The following is an 18,720-nucleotide window of genomic DNA, read 5'->3' as shown; positions in this document are numbered from 1 at the left end:
TACTTGGATTCTGAACCTGGCTCTGTCACTTACTACTTGGCGACTTTCAGCAAGTTACTTTACCTCTCTGAGCCTCAGTTTCCTCACCTGCAAAGTGGGGCTAATTATGCTCACTTGGGAGGGCTGGGAGGGTTCTAGAGAGTGAATTTAAGGCACATAATAAGCCCTCAAAAATGGGAGCAGTTGTCATCCTCTCTGTGGAGTGCGGCCCACCGACCTCTCGTGGGCTGATGGACCACCGTGGATAAACCGAGTGACTGGAGAAACGGACAGGGCAGAAAGCACCGGGTGGGGTGTTGGTGACATGCAAAACGGCGGGCAAGCGTGAGAGCAGCGCGTGCTACTGGAGCCTGAGGGCACGAGGAGGCCGCGGGAGGGTGAGTGGCAGGGCCCTGGTCGGTCTAGTGGCTGTCCCTCGGGACCTCGGAAGCGGCAGGACTCAGGCGGGGCCGGAAGCTCAGTGGCACGGCTGCAGCCCGGGTGGCATGTGAGGTCACTGGGAAGGAGCCGAGGAGCTCAGACACAGACCTTTGAGTTGAGGAACCCGGCTGACGGGCTTCCCCGGCAGGCCAGCTGCAGGCCGCTTTTCCGATGGTTCCGGAAGGTCAGTCTTTTTTGTGTCCTCTCCCTCAGAGGGGCCCTGGGGCTCCAGCTCCTCTCCAGGGGCCCCCGGAAGTGCAGCCCCTTCCAAATCCACCTCTGAACGAGCCTGTTCCTTCTGCACGTTGGCTTTGATTTCCACATGGAACGTGAACTCGGGGGGCGCACCGTGGGGCCCTGCGCTGGGCCTGTTGGGCTCTGAGACCCGGGTCTCTGTGGTAGCTTTGGAGAGGAAATCGACAGGGAGGGGGATGGCACCCTCAGCTGGGAACCCAGGGGTGCCAGTGGCTTCTCTGGAAACTGTCTGGGGGGATGGCCTGCCTTGGGCTGGGGAGATCTGGGAGGGAGGGGAGTCCTGGGGTGAGGACTCATCGATGTCGCGGTCCTCATCGACCTCCTCGCCCCCCAGCCTCTCTTTGCCCTGGACCCCCTTCAGAGGCAGCCCTTCCTGGTGCAGGTCTCCCAAAAGCTGGCGTTCCAGCAGCTCCGAGCCGTGGCGGCTTCCCTCTGTGTCCTCAGGTTCTGTCCCCAAAGGCTGGTGTGTGGCCTCTCTGGGGACTTCAGGCAGGATGGGAGTCCCAGGCACGTCGGGCACAGGCTGGCGGGTCAGACCCAGGGTTCCCAGGGCCGTGGCCTCACCTCCGCGGTGCCCTGGCTCCCCGAGGAAGCTTTCCTGGACAACCGTGACACTCCCAGGCTCCGTCTGGAGACAGACAGGGGAGGTGGGCTTCGGAAGGGCCAGACCCTCCTGGGCCTGGTCCTCTTGTTTTGGTCCCCACTCCTGGTGGGGCTCCTGGGGGCTTCCTGTTGGAGGAGGCGGTTGGCAGACAGGATGATGCTGAGAAAGGCGAGAGATCACCAGGACAGGATCTTCTGGCTGTTTCTCCCCCAGAGGCAGCACGGAGACCCCAGAAGCTTCTCCGTCACATCGAGGCTGGGCCTGAGAGCTAAGCCCACTGGCCAGGAGCCTCTCAGGCGCCTCCCTCTGCTGGCCTGGAACTCTCAACTCCTCTGGGTTTGAAGATGCAGCGGTGGCAAAAGGTTAGCAAGGGCACATTAATTATTTAAGAGAGGGACACACACTTGAAATAAGACAAGGACATTTGAAGGGCATCACAAGCCCGACTAACAAAGAAAAAGGAGCACATACTCTGCTCATCCTCGCTGATCTGTTTGCTCAGAATGAAAGTTCTCTTGGTCTACCTGCCACCAACTCGCTGGGTGAGTATCTCCCCTCTCTGGGCCTCAGTTTTCTCATCTGTAAAAGGGGGGCTCGGACCCAGTGACCTCCAAGGCCCTTCTAGCACTGGCGTTACTCCTCTGCCGACTGCAGGCTCAGAGTACCTGGGCATTTCCAGGCCGTGGCCCTTGCTGCGGGACTGCCTCATGCTTACTCTACCATGCTGCAGAAGCTTCTCCTTCTCTGGGGACTTGGAGTCTCCTGGAGATTCTGGCCTCTTAGCTTGGTTCCACTGAGGATCCCCTTTCCTCTCTCTCTCTCTGCTCCCTGTTTTGCCAAATGAAACCAGAGGGTGCCCCAAATCAACCCTTCTCCAAGCCCTTGCTCTGATAGATTTGGAAAATCCAAAATTTATCATTGTTAGCGCTCAAGTCTTTACTAATAAACCTACCATAAGATTCCTATAAACAGAAACATGATCCAGATTCATCCAGCTCATTGATCATGGACAGGCCTTCTGCATCAGGTGGGGCCGACCATGGTGGCAATACAAGGCCCTGCACAGCTAAGACATCGCCAGCCCATGGGGACCACTGCTATCACTGGTCACACAACTTGCTGCATGGCAACCCAGTTGATGGAGGGCACACTTCATTTTTTTCTGGTTCATTCATGCATCATTCATGTGAATCCCTCCTTAGAGTATCTGACTGTGTACTAAGCATGGGAGAGTTATGCTCTTTGGTTCTCCTTATAAATATCCTTTATTTTTTTAACTCCCAACCCTTCAAACATCCTCCCTAGTCCCAATAGAATAACCCACACAATTCTCCAACTCTCCTCTAGACAAAACCTAGAACCCCAAAGGATCAGGTGCTTGGAGGAGGAGGAGATTGGACGAGGTGAAGGGAGGGAGGTGGGAGGAGCATGTGTTGTGGGCAGTTGTGGACACACCCAGGTAACACGTGACCGTCTCTCTCCCCAACCCCGTCGGAGGAGTCCATTATAGTTGCCTGCTGACTTGCTAAGCTAACAAGAGGCCGGGCCAGGGCCGGCCCTCACCTCTCACCCTTATTCTAGGCCTCGAGCTCATGATCTCATTCATTTCATGTTCCTGGTATCCTGACCACAGTGCCTGCCACACAGTGGACAATCAATACATGAATCCCGTGTGGATAAACTGGAGTCAGGAAACTGTGCTGATTTCTGCTTTCTGCAGGTTCTACAGGTGCCTTAATGGGGCCCTTGGTCAGTCCCGGGAAGAACAGCTCAAAGGCCAGAGATGCAGGAAACACTCACGGCGGGAGGCAACCTGAGCAGGTGCCTCCGCACCAGGACTCCTGTCAACTAACCGGCTCGACAGACCAGAGGTGGCGGGAGTGCTGGTCATGACTCCCCACCCGACAGGCCAGGGCCCCACTGCCTTCCTGAGAAAGCTTTCCTCTCCGAGCTTCCCAGACATTGCTCTTGATGGGGATGTTACTGGAATCTGACGCACTGCAAGACGCTCATTAAAAAAGAGACAAGGGCCCCAGACACAAATAGTAAACATGCCTTGAAATGTCATCAATAGATGAGCACAGAGTGTGTGCGTGTGTTGATCAGCGAGGAATCTAATGTAACGCAATTACAGGCCTGGAGGAAGGAGCCAGGCTGGGGGAATATTCTGTTCAGTTCCCAGGATACTATGAAGTGCTCAGTAAATATTAAACACAGCAATCACTGGGGGCGGGGGAGTCCAAGGTAAACACTATCTGGGCAAACACTGCGATGGCCTCAGGAATCCTGATAAACCGTCCCCCACACCCTCTCAGAAGGCCTGGTCCCCGTGACACTTAGAGGAGAAAGTGAGCAGGACACGGGTAAGGCCCTCCCACATCTTACTCTCAGCACATCGCAGCGCCATCCTGAAACACCTTTTTCTGTCTTAGGTGCTTCATGAACACAGGCTGCCAGTGGTTTTCCTTCTGCAGCAGAAACAGCAGGGAAGAGATCTAATAACTATGCTTTTGTTTACACGGCTCTTCCTAAATTTGATTGTTTTAGTACAAAATAGTATTTGCTGCAGGCCTTCAGCAAATAAAGTGTGTGTGGATCACCACTGTGTCCGAATTTCACGAGGTTTCACTGGAGGGACCCGGGCTTGGTCATTTGGACCAGCAGTCCCAGTCAAGGCCTTAAACGCTGGCCTTGAGAGCAGAGGTAGAAGCCTCCACATGTGCACAGATTGGGTGCGGATTTCCCATCGCAGGTGTTGTGTTCATCTTTATATCTACATGATTCTAGGCCACTGTCGGAAAATTTAAGAATTCAGTTAGCACAAAAGTAAAGTTTCCAGGAAAGATGTTGGCCTGATCTTTTCATTGCATGGAATATGTTTTAGGGACATGTAGACACAGCCTGCAATAAAAATTTGTAGAAAAAAAATCAAATTCACTTCTTTTTATGGAAATAAATGATCACTTCCAGAGGTTATAAAAGCCTCTAATTTTACCTCAGCTGAAAATCATGACCTTAACGAAACAAGAGGATTCTAGATATTTAACACATAGACTGAGGTTCCCCCTTGTACTGATTACTCCTTCTAACGTTTGTTGAAGCTCTTTGTAAGTCTAAGAACGAAAACACGCCTTTCTGTGCCTCTTGAGATGAGAAACATCAGCCCACTAGGGGGCAGTGACCCCTCTGCGAGTAGAAATGTGTAGTCAGGCCTCAAAATACCCTCAGTGAGACACTTCCTCAGGCCCAGAGTCTTCCTAAAGCCAGAAGGCCCCAGTGGTGGCACTAAATGTTGGACAAATCCTATATCACTTTCTGGAGAAAAGAACAGCGTCTTCCCAGTTCTGTTGCAATCTAGAAGCTTCCACATTATACAATAGACTCTCAAGTTCATTTATGCAGCAAATGACAGAAAACAAACCCAGGCAATGTTGTGTCAGAGGTCTCCATTACCTAAGATAACAAATCTCTAGGATTTTAAAAGTTAAGTTCTCAAAACATTTACGATACATGATTACAGAAGGTTGCTTTTCTTGAACACAGTAGTTTTGGTCCCTGAGAAGGAAATTATAATAAAGTTTGAAGGATGCACAGAAGAAAGCTGAAAAGAAATAGCTTGGTGGTGATATGGCTGACGCCTTGCTCCCGGGACAGGCCAGAAGCAGCCTGTAGGGAGGACGGCCCATGCTTCATAATTGCATTTCTGTCAGATGTTCACTCTCGACTCCCCGGGCTGGACGAGGCCAGCTTCTCTCAGAACACTAAAAACCTTAGCAATGACTCAGAAATAGTTTTAGAAAAACCCAAAATGCTGGAGATCTTTCTATATCTGAATAGCCCACTTTGATAAGAACCAACTCCTAAAAATCTCCTGGACCCCTGAATTAGGGCCCAGGTCCAGATTCTCTCTTCAGGGTCGAGTCCACCTGAGTGTTGCCCTCTTCCTCCTCCCAACCCCAGGTCGTAGTCGGCAACCCCAGCCCACTGACCTTGAGTCACGTGTCCAGCAGCTTGGTCTTCCAGGTTGGGGGTGTCTCCAATGCCCGCTTCTTCAGCTGGTTCATGTGTCAGCAAATAAAGAAGATAAAAGCAAAGACAGTTATTGTTTGCTAGAAACAAAGCTCTCTGCATCTTCTGGTATTTTTCTGAAAACATTCAAGAAAGGCACACCTCAAAGGCTGCACCTCTGGCTCTTTGCAAATGTTATTGCCGAGGACGTTGATGAAAACAGCTCATTACACAAACCCCACACACCCACACACCTTACAGGTGCCCACGATCCAGTAGGAAAGACCTACACAGTGGGCCCGGGGTCCTGAGCACCCCACTCAGCAAAGATGCACAGCATGGGTGAGGTGAGAGGAGCGATTCGCTGCTCAGCCACTGCCAGGGGAGCCGTGTCTGAGTGGCGGCTGCACTCCAGCCCAGCCAGCGCTCCAGGGGGGCCGGAGGCGCGGGGAAGGACTCAGCTGTGGAGTCAGGCTGGGGTTCACACACAGGCGTCACCATTTACTTAACCTCTCTAAGCCTCTGTTTCCTCATCTGGAACCCCAGGTGATGATAGCGGTTTGTCCTGTAGGAGTGTGGTAAGGGTTAATACGAGAATTTGTGTGAACGTCTTTAGCAAAGCGCCTGGCATATGGTAGGTGTCCCAAAGCTCCAAACTACTGGGCAAATCCCTTTAACTGCATGCCCAGAATAGGAGCTACCTGGTTAGAGGGAGACCAGCACTGCCAGTGAGCAGCTTTTGGGGTGTCTTGGGTTCCTGCTGAGGGAGCCACAGCTCACCCTAAACAAAGAAGACTGAGAAAGGTTCCTGACCACATCATCAATAGTACTGAAATCAATAAGCTTTCATACAAAGCCAATTTCTGTATCATGAAAAAATCAGGATATGGCTACAGGACAATGGATAGAACTGTCCAGAAGAAAGAGTCTATAAGGCAAGTTGACCATGCATTGACAGGCACTGGCCTCACGATCCCAGAACCAACATGCCCTGATGGACAGCGACAGAGAGCCACTGCCCTGAGAAATGCCTACAAGTTGCTGGCTGGGCCACCAGTCTTTTCTCCCAGACCTGCAATGACCCAGTCTCCACACCTGAAACAGAGATGCCCAGTCACCTCGACTGGCCAGCCCACCACGGAGAGCACGGATGAGGGAAAAGAAAGATTCCCCGGGTCGCTGGAAGCTACATGATGGCCTTATAAACACCCAGCCCGTTGGCTGGCCCAGGGCAGCTGTGGTGAGAGCAGGAGAGGCCTGCAGTGGGCTCGAGAAGCTCCCCATCTGCCAGCTCATAGGCACGAACACCTCTGGATCCCCTGCAAACTGATGCTGTGTGGCCCGTGAGGTCTATTGGTGACAGCTCCACGTCATTTGACAGCAGCCAACTGTCTGGGAGGCACAGCTCCGAGTACAGATTTGGTCTGAGTTTCTCACAGGTTATGGGAGAAAGGCTCAGAGTGACAGTAAGTCCAGCTAAATGGCGAGGAGTGCTGAAGACACAGAACACGAGGAGACGTTCTGGGATGACGTCATCGCTGTGGCACTGGGAAGTCGACCCGCTTTCACATACCAATGCAGAGTGCGATATCCTGGCCCTGGCACGAGTCAGAAATTGGAGGCTGCTGATAACTCTGATGCCCGCCCCGATCCCAGCAAGGGAGGAGCTCAGAGAAGCCAAAGGGAGGGACGGAGGCTGTGCGACAGTGGCTGGGCCATCACATCACTATATAGCCTCTCCATCCCCCTGGAGCCCCAAGAAGGAGTCAGGGATTCCTGCAGTGGGGTGGCCACACCGCACCCCCAACTGGACCTCAAATGGGAAGTCCCACTGGAGCACCATGATACAGCCAATGGGACATGCCAAGCAAGGTGCTAAACCAAGGCACATATTGTCGAAGTGAACAGCTGAAAAAATGTCTCTCTGACTCTAAAACCTCCCACCTCACTGAGGATGTAAAGGGCAGAGAAGGTAGACAGTGGAGAGAATTTTCGAGGATTTCTTTGGAGAGAGTGGCTTGGGGGGCTGGGAGGTGGCCACATGGCGACTTCCCATCTCCGTCCCAGTGAAAGGGTTTCAAGGCACCACTTGGAGACACTTGGCACGTGTCCCCTATGGTTGGTAACACAGCAGAACGCTGTCAGAACACCACCTGGGAAAACTAGAGGAGGAGACGGGCCGGACCTGCTTTGGTGGCAGAGCAAAGGAGCGTGGCTGCAGCCCTGTGGTCAGTCTGCATACCCACAGTTTGTTTAGGCCAAGAATGCTCGTGTGTTTCCCACAGACCTGACGGAGGCACAGGGCAGAGATAGTGTGGGGGCGCCTCAGACCACGTCCAGCAGGCCACCAACAGGAGCCAGCCGACCTCAGCAGAGGTGAGGCTGGGGGCGGATCTTCAGACTCCCAGGGGCCCAGGAAAGTGGAATTGCTGGCCAGAATCCAGCACAGAGGGAGCAGCCTTCGGGGGGACAACTGGGATGGGGAGAGTCTGTAAGAATTCAAAACAAATCCCCACAAGAGAGTCAACTCAAACACTGCAGAGAGCGTGAAGCCAGCTCCGAGCAGTGCCAACCCAGGAAGAACTTTCCTGCCCCCACCCGCTGCCCTCCCCAACCCCAGAGGGCAAGGGCTGCAGCCCTGAGTGAGCTTTGACTGTTATTTGGGCTGGGCATTCTAATTAGCATTTGCACACTGTGTTTTGGGACTACAGAGACTAAGGTAACTTGATTACCCAGGAGTGATCGAAAAGTCAAGAGTTGGCTGGAGTTTTCGTCCCGGGCAGGGGATGTCAACGGACGGCGGGAGACAAAAATCATGTTACCGGGGACCCCACCCCATGAGTTGCTCCAGGGCCTTCACACCACCTTCACTCTCCAGGATGAGGCCTGCCCAGCTCTGAGGACATCCCCTCTGCCCATCGCAGAAGACCAACTCGCAAAGCAGAGCCTACTTTAAGGAGTCGGGTGGTGCTGCTCGGCCTCTGCATGGGCGCTCTCAGCTCACGGAGCCCGGAGGAAAGGCTGCCGTGAGCACCGTCTTCAGGAAGGAAAGAAAACTCCTGCCTGGGCCATTTCCCCACCCTCCATTGCTGGTGGAATGCCGCCCAGGGCTCTCCTGCATTTCTTCATCACCAGGGCAATGGCTGGGGTCCCTATATAAGCGCCATGGAGGGCACGTGAAGGAAATGCAGCAGGAGCGTGGGCTGAGCTGCGTGCTCCCCAAGGGGCAGGGCGGCTCTCCAGTGACTGGCGCCCCGACTCCAGGGCTATTTCTGGTCAGTGCCCTGTCTGAGCTAATCCCCATCATCCATGTTGACAGGACAGTCTCATCACCCCTGTTCTACGCAGATACGTTTGAAAAGATAGTCCTAGAAATGGATGCCACATTATATTGCTCAATTCCTCAGGGACTGTCCAGTTAAGATCCTCCAAATGTGGGGCCAGTCATCTGGACCCTGCCACACACTGGTGTTCCTGGGGGTAAACTGCCCCCTGGGGGGTGGTCCTGTCGCTGGGCAGAGTCCAGTAGGAGAGTGGACTGACCTCAGGGGTAAGGAAGGCAGGGTCTGCCACCAGCCTGCCTCAGAGAACCCTGCGGAGAACTCTCTGGAGTTGAGGCGCTGCTGAGACAAGGAGAGGAGAAGCGAGAAGGAAGCCAGCAGGTCCTCGAGCCTCTGGGAGGCTGGCAGGCAGCCACAGAAGCAACAGGCCATCGAGGCATCAAGTCCGGGACAACCCAAGATTCCCAGAGGCCAGCGTCCCGCCACGTTCCCGCCTCCCTCGGAGACGAGCATAACCCCTGCTGGCACCCACTCCTCCAGCAGGTCAGTGGGCCCCCAGTGGGGGCCTGTCATACCCCACCCTGGGAGTCGCCCTCACCTGTGGTTCCTTCTGGGATCTCTGCGTGGGGCTGAGCGGCCGCCTGCTCGCCGGGGGCTCCCTCGTCCACTAAGGGCGCTGTCATGTCTGGAAACCACCAAGAGTCACCTAGGGGGCCAGGAGGGGCCTTGCCAGCCCCCCTTTGCTTCTTGTAGGGAGCAGTGAGGGAGGGGGAGGCCAGAGGAAACTCAGCCGCATGCAAAAAAGCGACAGACAGCAGGGCCCAGAGCTGTGCTCCTGCCTGACGTCCCCCAGGAAGCACAGTGATGTTCTGCTTGAGTGACACTGGCTGGAGAGACGCCTGGGCCATCTGCCAGGAAAGCCAGGGACAGTCCCCATGTAAACACTGCAGAGAAAGAGACTGCTGGGGATGGTCCCAGGTGATTTTAAAGAAGAAATGCTGAAAACCAGATGACGGCTGTGAGGCCTTGGGCAAGTCCTTTGTCCTCTTTGGGCCTCAGTCTCCTCATCTGCAAAATCACCACCAGGTGACCTCCAAGATTCCTTCCAGCTCGAATCCCCTGTCTCCCTGAGCCCATGACGCAGGGTTAAAAAGCACAGACGCCCCTGGATGGCAATGAACAGGCCGGTCCCGTCCAGAGTTGGGTGCCTGACAACAGGCCTGCAGGTGGGTCTGCCCTCAGAGCAGAGGCTGGAGGTACAGCTCCACCACCAGGAGCTGCTGTGGGTCTCCCATCGCGGTGAGCTTTCCCCATCAGCATTCCTCCCCAGCCATGCCCTGGCATGCTCCCAGGCCATTCGAGGCAAACAGAAGGAGCTGTCAGCTTTGAAAGCTTTCCAAGAGCCTGAGTCAGTTTAGTCAAATGGGGCTCATTTTGATTACGGTCGTCTCGGGAGCAGGCAGAGCAGCCCGGCTGCGCTGAGCCCCAACAGGGTCCCCTTCCCTGTGGGCTGAAGCTGAAGCCCTGGGGCCACACACGTACAGGGTCCAGGGTGCAGCAAGACTGGGCTGGGAGATTCTCCAGGATAATGTTGGTGGAGCACTGACGACCATGACTTGGGAGGCTGGCACGAAATCTGGCATTAGTGTTCTAGGACTGTCTCAGGGCAGTAGGCAACTCACAAAACTGCCCCAACAAGATCAGTGGGAAACATCTTGCGTCACCAGCTCTAAGAAGGAGAGCAAGGAGCACTTGGCCTGAGTCTTCTCCGCCCTGGGCTGAGAACCACGGGGGACGGGGGGGGGCACGCCCACTATATCCTCCACCGATGCACCCTCCTGCCAAGCAACTGGCAGGCACTTGACAGCCACTTTCTGAGTTCATTCAAAGGTGGCTGCTGGGGAGATGCTGAGGCCAGGTTCTCATCCTGTGACACAGCATCTAAAGTAATGGGCAGGGCCTGGGGAAGTGCTGAGAACAGAACTGTGAGCCTCCATGGGGAGGATGGAGAGATGGAGGGGCAGACACTGCAGACTGGTTGCTCAAAAGCCATTCTCAATGCCCTTCTCCCTTAATTTCTCTTACTAAAGAGGCCAAAGACAAAATACTCAATGTCCCAGCCTCCCTTACAGCCAGGAGTGCCCATGAGACCCAGTTCTGGTCAGTGAGACACAAGCGGAAGTCGGCCAGGTGGGGCTTGCAGGAAAACTCTTGCTTTCCTAATAAAAAAGGAACACATTTGGTTTCAGGGCCTTTGGCCACTTTGCTTTGCTACTTTCTTCTTGCTTTGAAGGCAAGTGTGACGCTTGGAAGTACAGCAGCCGCACCGTAACCATGAGGTAACAATCCAGCCATTTAGGATGGCAGAAGATAAAGAGAGAAGAACACTGGTGACCCTGGGGACCTGCTGCCCAAGTCCAGACATCTTATTATGTAAGACAAATAAACTTCTTCATATCTATGCCACAGTTAGTTGGGTTTTCCATCACCTGCGATCAAATGCAGTCTTGACTGACATAGACGGGAAGCAAGAGAAGGTGGTCAAAACCAGAACCAAGGAGCACTTCAGGAAATGCATGAGGAGCCTTATAATAACCCAGACACCAAATGTCTGGAGGGGACAGGTTAGAAGATGGGCTGGAATTAACACCATGGCCAAGGTCCAGAGGCCCAGGCCAAGCCGAGAGCCTAAGAAATGGAGGATGCTAAACCCAGACCAGCCCTGAAGTGTGAGCTTGGAGATGTGCACCGACCTGCCCCTCTCCTCAGCCAAACGACTGCTCCGGGACCTGGTGGCTCAGGAAAGAAGAGTGAGGTGGGTGGGGGCTTCTGAAGGAGTCTGGGGAGGACAATCGACCTGGAGCAAGGGCTTTGTGGAGCCGTGTTTGCACCCTGATTCATCACAGACCCCAGCCTCTTCAAGTGCAACCACCTCAAAGCACACTCATGATGAAGGTGTCCACACCTGGCACTAGCGAGCAAGGCATCAAAGCAGGGCTTGGCTTCCACAAGACTCTGGGCCCGAGCCCCGTCCTGCAAAGCACTGAGCGAGCACATCTCTCAGCCAGAGGCAGAGGCAGCAGCGAATGCAGCCAGCAAGGGCGGCGCATATGGGCTCAAAGCACGGCTAAGCGCACGCAGTCTGGAGGCATGGAGGGAGCTGTGTGAATGAAGCAATGAGAGGAGGGAGGCCCCACCTTCCGCCGTCGGAGTGCTCTTAGCATCAGAGGTTTCAGAGCCTGGTTCCTCAGATCCGTCATCGGCGGGGGTCTGCAGGGGAGAGTCTGGAACATATACAATGAGCCCCTCAGAATGGCTGCCTCTCCCCATCCCCACCTTTTGACCTCAGGAGGAACTTGAAGCAGTATCTTTGGAGCTGAAAATCGCCCAGCATGGAACCCAGATGGGTGGAATGTGGCCACATGATAAAACCAAAAAGGGGACCAATCCCACTCCCACCCCAACACAACTGTGCCCCCACACCAGGGCCAAGGCAAAGACGCAGGTGATGTGTAGTTCTTCTTGGGCGAGAGGAGAAGTTGCCTTTTAATCAGCTTAGTGGTTCCAATCAAGGCAAAGGCTCTTCTATTGACAAAGAGGCAGCAGATATCAGAAAGCTAAGGCAGAGTAAACCTGGGGCTTCGTCTTTCCTTACTGGAGAGATTAACGGGAGATCATTGCCATGAATTAACGACGAGCAGACACCCGGAAAAACACTCAGAGATCCAACTCCTTCCTCTGAAAAAGAATTAGCTCCGGGCAGACACAGTGCCCTCTAACTGGACATTTGTTTGCATGTCTGGACTTCGCCCAGCTCCTTTCATAGAAAGATCCCCAAGTGCTGACCAATAAGCCTTGAGTTACACCTGAAATAGCCACAGTTACCTGCTGTCCTTTCGGAATCTGAAGCCAAGGAGGCACTGCTGGACTCTGTGAAAGCCGCTCCACCTGGAGTGGGGGCGGCCCTGGGGTCAGTTTCAGGACGGGGGTTGGGGGGCTGGTTCTGAGCATGAAGCAGAACCTCGAGATGAGAAAAGCCATGTGGTGCTCAAGGGTGCTTCAAGATCAGACACCAGCCCCCTTCGCTAAAACGCCTCCCTGGACACCAGCCCTGGCTGCGCCCATCCAGCCAAAGGACTAACTCTGAAGAAGCTTCCAGCACGCACACAGCTTCCTAGTCCTGGAGCTTGCAAAAACCTGCAAAGTGCCCCAAGAAGGCTTCAGACAAAAATGAGGAGGAATGTCATGCAAACTGTCTGCCGGGTCTTGTTATTACTAACCAGCCTTGACTGTCCAAGCACAGGAGCATATGGGGGCAACGGCACCCCAAGCAGGCTTGTCCCCCAAATACCCCCCCAATCTGTCCCTGAGCCCACAAGCCTCATCATTTGCATTATCCTTGTTAAATCCCTTGGAGGGAGGGAGGGAGGAAGGAAGAAGAAGCCTCTTTGAATGTCTTACCTGGAAGGTGTAACAAGTCACCCATTAACACCTTTTAATGCATTAGGGTGCATTATTTTATCCGTTAACCAACTTTCACTCACTTTGCAGCTCTCTGTGGTTGTATCTAGTCCTATTTCGACTTTTAGCATCCACTTATATACTCTTTGCTCTAGTATTTCACATGGGGTTTCTTGTCATTATTCAAAGTAGTCTCTGTCACTTATCTAAAATGTTGCTAGTAAAGTGACACCTTCTGCCAAGTCACACCCCTCACTCCCCGTATAAAAATAACTCATTCTAAATCCTTAGTAGCGAGAACAAATTTGATGAAAACTATGAAAATCTCTCAGGTATCACTTGCTTTCTTGGGAAGTATATTCTTTGGGTAAGCAAACTATCTTCAAATGCTTTCCTTTCACAGTGGTGACAAAAAGGTTAGCAACTTAAATTTTGCATATATGTATATATCTCATATATATGTTTCAGCATAGAACTTCTGGTCACATTTTATGTTAAAGAATCGAATAGTTTTAGCAAACATACTTTAGGCAACTTGAGACACAAAATAACTTGGTAAACTTGTTCTTACTTTACAAATTGAATTTAGTTTCCCGTTGAAAAAATAAGAGTGGCAAAAACCACTTTCTTTTCTGAACTTTTTTAAAAAGTGAACTTTTTATTTAAGAACAGTTTTAGATTTACAGAAAAATTGCAAAGATATGACAGAGAATATACCCCACACCCGTTTCCCCAATTTTAACATCCTACATTATGATGGTAATACATATTTTTAACTTAACTTTTAAACCAGGCTACCGTAAGCAGAGTGTCATTTGCACAATCCATACGGGGCAGAATTCAGGATGTTGTGACTCTAAGTTGGATTCCACCCAGGAGAGGTTAATAACTGAAGTTCCAGGGGACTTGGCCGAGAGTGATGAGAGGCAGAAACAGCTGACGTGGAGCAGGAGACGTGGTTCTGATCTAGCAGCACCATATACTAGCCCCATGACCTCGGAGAGGAGACCCTGTTTGTCATCTGTAAATGGGGGAAAGTACTATCTGCCCTCACCATTTACTGTGAGCACCACCTGAGACATTGGTGGCGAAAGACTTTGCCAACAGTAGAGTTCTACAAAAATGCCTGAATTATCATCTTAAGGAAGTTCCCTTATAAGTAGGGTGGCCATATCCTTTATCACCCAAATTGGGACCCTTGAAAGTGAACGCAGCAATACTAATGATGATGCAGAACAGAATACGGGGAGGTGTGGGCTCAGGTCCTCAGATGAGCGAGCTCTGAGAGCCCAGCTGCCCTCGTGGAGAGCTGAAATGTTTAGCAGCTCTGGCTGGAGCCTGGCTATGACCTGGGAGAGATCAGAATGCACATTTCTTGTTACCATTTGGTGCCTGACACCAGGCCGGGAGGTCTGGGCCCATTGGGAACGCCTGGCTGAGCGAGTGTTTCCCCCCACTCCCCTCGCCCAGAGCTTCAGGCTGGCCGGGCTCCCTAGAAAGCCAGAGGGTGGCTTCTGAGCTCCCCGGGACAGCAGGCCCACCTCCTCCAACTTGGAGCTCACTTGTCTAATGCCCAAGCTCCTCTGACTCCAACGAATTCTTCGCTTAAACAGATATGGAGAAGTCAGCCTTAGAAACAAGGCCCCCCAATGAGTCTTGAAACCTCTCTGAGATGCCGATCATTGTTCCACATGCTTCTCAGACCCAGGGGACCTCGTGGTGACCCAGCATCCTCCAGGGAAACTTCCTGGATAGATGTACCTCAGAAGAGGTCACTTCCTACCTGGGAGCTCCACCATTTCCATCCACTACCCCAGACCCTAGGCTGCAAGTCTTTTTATTATTTTTAGCATTAAAAGAGAAAAGTAGACTGTTTGCCATTTTGTCTCCTTAGAAATGGGTCTGGAGGGCAGGGATGGCGTCTTTCTTACACTGGGGCCACGTGGGGAGCAGGAGAGAGGGCCTGTGTGCTCCATGGGGCTCCCCAAACTTAGTGGTCAGATAGTGAAATGAAACACATTTGTCTGGAAGGGGAGAGGTGGAGGCCAAGCCAATTTGGCCAAAAGACTGTATTTTAGAATATTTAGAAGTTGAGGGCTGGCCCCGTGGCTTATCGGTTAAGTGCTCATGCTCTGCTACCGGCGGCCCGGGTTTGGATCCCGGGCACGCACCGATGCACCGCTTCTCCGGCCATGCTGAGGCCGCGTCCCACATACAGCAACTAGAAGGATGCACAACTATGACATACAACTATCTACTGGGGCTTTGGGGAAAAAAAAGGAGGAGGATTGGCAATAGATGTTAGCTCAGAGCCAGTCTTCCTCAGCAAAAAGAGGAGGATTAGCATGGATGTTAGCTCAGGGCTGATCTTCCTCACACACACACACACACACACACACACACACACAAAAAGAAGTTGATGCAGTTTATTAATGTAGGTATAGTAGGAATCCCAGAGCTAACCAACTCTTGCCGAATAGGGCCCAGACAGGCCTGTAAGGAAGAGATAATGTATAAAGCCACGTATTTTCCATGCTAATAAATACTGCTGATTTATAGGTTAACAGGTATGGCTAAAGACTCAGGAGAGTACCCTGTATTAATTAGACCGACAAGCCCCCGCAATCTTTGTCACCCTACATCCACTCATGTGGCAAACTCTCCTTTGGAAAGATACATTTTCAAATAGCCTCATATTTTGAGTTAACTTGGTCCATTCAAATAAATGAGGCTTCACTCTATTTATTCACACAATAAAGTATTTAAAACTCCTTTAAAAATCTGGATGCAAACCCTTCCTGCCAGCCCTTTCCAAGGCAAATGGGTTGGCTGTGATCCCCAAGGCACCCAGGCCTGTTGTGCATAGCTGTGCACTAACCTTTCAGGCCGTGGTCCATGTCACCCTCCTGGTCTTGCAGCAGAGTGTAGTCCCCCTGGGAGGGGAGATCTTTCCTCTCCTCCAGCCCATATGCACCAGCATGATCTTCCATCACCTCAAACTCCTCGCGGGGCTCAGCCATCCTGGTTCAAGGCCCACCTGCGAAAGGAAGATGGGAGGATGAGGCTGGGATGCTGAGCCGAGGCTAAATGCTTGGGGGGTGGGACGGAGGGCACAGAGAGAGAGGTGCCACCTCACCAGTTCATGGCAGGCAGATCCCTGCACCCTCTCCCCAACAACCAGATGCCCAACCTCATCCCATGCTCTGTATTCCTGCCAAAGCATTATTTACGTGTATGTGCACTTTTAATTCACCGATATCACATCAATTCACATTCAAAACCAACAGGTGGGCCCAGCCAAGGGTCCTTCCTTTCCCATCCCTCTCCGACCCGTGCCATCTTCCTCCTCGAGAGCCAAGGGCAGAATGATTTTTTCTGGAAGAACTAGACAAAGCACATGTAAACCAACTGACAAATGACACAGCCACTCATCCTGGCCCTAAGACTTTCATGAAAAGACAGTAGATTGAAAAACACAAAAATAAGCTCGGCCCTGAGGTGGATACACAGCCCAGGCCAGACGTAGCCATCACCCCACAATCCCTGTAATCTAAGCGAGACAGACGGGAAAACAAACACACCGAGAGCTGTTTTCCTAAGGCTGCACTTTGCTTTCTTATTCTTCAAAATTGATCAATCTCTTTGTCTCTCTCTCTCTCTGATTTCCTACCTCCTGTTTTCCCAGGCACTGATTTAGAGGCAGGGGGTGGGAGGTAAGGAAGAAATTTTAGGAAAGGCACAAAAGTTGAGTTAAACCTGAAATCGAAAACGGGCCATGCTTTAGGGACCCTTGGAAAAGTACTGCCTCCTGACAGGAGAAAACGAGATCCAGAGGATCCTGGGGTCTGTCCCTGTGACTTTGTAGCCCATGGGCAGAGGCAGAAGGCTGGGTGGGGGTGGGGCAGAGGAAGGGAGAAAAGTGTCCGCAGGGTTGAGAGGGAGATGGGACAAAGAAGACGGTGCAGATGAGGAGAGGATAAGGGAGGAGACACGGGGGCAGGAGGGAGTAAGGGCACCATGAGGGACGAGCCCCCGAATCAGATTATGGCTACTGCCACCCAGTCTTTCATTTAAAAATTTTTTTTATTGAGATAAAACCCACACAACAGAATATTAATCATTTTAAAGTGAACAATTCAGTGGCTTTTAGCATATTCACAATGTTGTGCAACCATCACCTCTATTTAGTTCCAAAATATTTTCATCACCCCAAAAAGAAACCATGAGCCCATTAAGCAATTTCTCCCCATCTCCCCCTCCCCCCACTCCCTACCCAACTGCTAATCTACTGTCTGTCTCTGCAGATTTACCTATTTTGGATATTTGAATAAATGGAATCATATACTACACGGCCTTTGTGCCTGGTGTCTTTCGCTTAGCATAATGTCTTCAGGATTCATCCGTGTTGTGGCATGTGTCAGGACTTCATTCCTTGAATAGGATTCCATTCTATGGATAGACGGCATTTTGTTTAGCCACTCATCCATTGATGGGTACCCATAGTCTCTGAATGAATTAAGAGTTTGGAAACAAAATAATATGGAATTTTTAATTGTGACTTCTGTCTGATAATGGTGAAATTGGGGTGGAGGAGGGGGTGAGGGCAGGAAGGGGCGGGATGGTGGAAGGAGACTGGCAGGGATCCCAGACAGTCTTCAACTTCCCCCCCATTTTGCCAAGGCTGGCCCCCACAGCCCTTCAGACCCTCAGGGGCACAGGGATGTGTCGGTGAGACCCAGGTCCCTTTTGCTCCCAAGAATTGGGCTTCCCAGGCTGCAAGGTGGAGTAAAGTTTCTGCCTAGTGGAGTGCACATCTTCTGTGCCGTTTACCTGAATAGGCACCTTTGTTTTCTGATCACCCCAGGCTGCCCTCTGAGGCGTCCAGAGGGGGATGAGGGAGCCCCAGGCACCTAGCCCAGCTCAGAGGTGACCTCTGGGGCATCACCTGGGTGATTTGCAATTTGCAGCGTGTCTGCCATTTTCCAGGGCACTTTCCCATGACAAACATCTAGGCTCACTACAAACCTGTGAGGTGGGTGGGATGCAAAGCCCAGACAGGTAAAGGGCCCCAAGAGGCTAAATGACTTGGTCAAGGCCACGGAGGCAGCCTGGGACCTGACTCGGGTTTGGTCCCAGGCTGTCCCTGTCCCAGGTCACCTGTCCCAGGCCCTGCTGCCGTCCGGGGCCCGGATTCCCAGCAGTTCTGATGCCTCTGCTCCCCGACGATTTCCACCTCCTTCTTCAATTAACAAAAGGCAATCAGTTGCCTCCTATCAGACCTTCCCTGGGGGTTCCAAACATGAAGCCCCAGGCTTTGCTCCTGCAGAGTTCTGGGGCGGGGGGCGCTCTGTAGGTTTCCGCTGACATGGAGCAATCTCTACCTGAAGGAGGTGAAGACCACAGAGCCTTCCTATACCCACCGCCATCCTTCCTATTCCTTCTAATTTTCTTACTCATGGCAATACATCTTGGTAATGAATAATTCAGGTTCTAGAAAGCTCCTTGGGTAAACCAGGGCGACACTCGACACCCTGTTGGCCGTTTTGGAATATTAATAGCATCTCTTTACTTGAACTCTGACTATGAGCCAGTCACAGAGTGGCCTCAGAGAGAGAATCTCTGTAATACAACAACCTCGTGAGAGGAATTATTGTCCCCACTTTCTGGATGAGGGAACAGGTTCAGAGAGAT

At 52.2% G+C, this 18,720-nt stretch overlaps 1 protein-coding gene across 2 annotated transcripts in view; it reads right to left on the bottom strand.

Moving 5' to 3' along the window:
• The window catches only part of MAPT (microtubule associated protein tau), a 97,631-nt gene that overhangs the window by 30,509 nt on the left and 48,402 nt on the right, over positions 1-18,720 (bottom strand). The window contains exons 2-6 of one of the 2 annotated variants that reach the window (XM_087441342.1): positions 15,908-16,066; positions 11,766-11,852; positions 9,167-9,253; positions 5,269-5,334; positions 529-1,611 (exon numbers count right to left, since the gene is read on the bottom strand). In XM_087441342.1, coding sequence (XP_087297468.1) covers positions 529-1,611; positions 5,269-5,334; positions 9,167-9,253; positions 11,766-11,852; positions 15,908-16,049 — 1,465 coding nt within the window. In that variant the 5' untranslated portion in view covers positions 16,050-16,066. The remainder of the gene's footprint in view (positions 1-528; positions 1,612-5,268; positions 5,335-9,166; positions 9,254-11,765; positions 11,853-15,907; positions 16,067-18,720) is intronic. The other variant, XM_004432610.3, reaches the window with a different exon arrangement.

Source organism: Ceratotherium simum, chromosome 16, assembly GCF_057802395.1.
Source record: "Ceratotherium simum simum isolate JZ-2026a chromosome 16, ASM5780239v1, whole genome shotgun sequence".
Lineage (NCBI taxonomy): Eukaryota > Metazoa > Chordata > Mammalia > Perissodactyla > Rhinocerotidae > Ceratotherium > Ceratotherium simum.
Note: the sequence above shows the minus strand (reverse complement) of the source record. Positions and strands in the feature narration are given on the sequence as shown.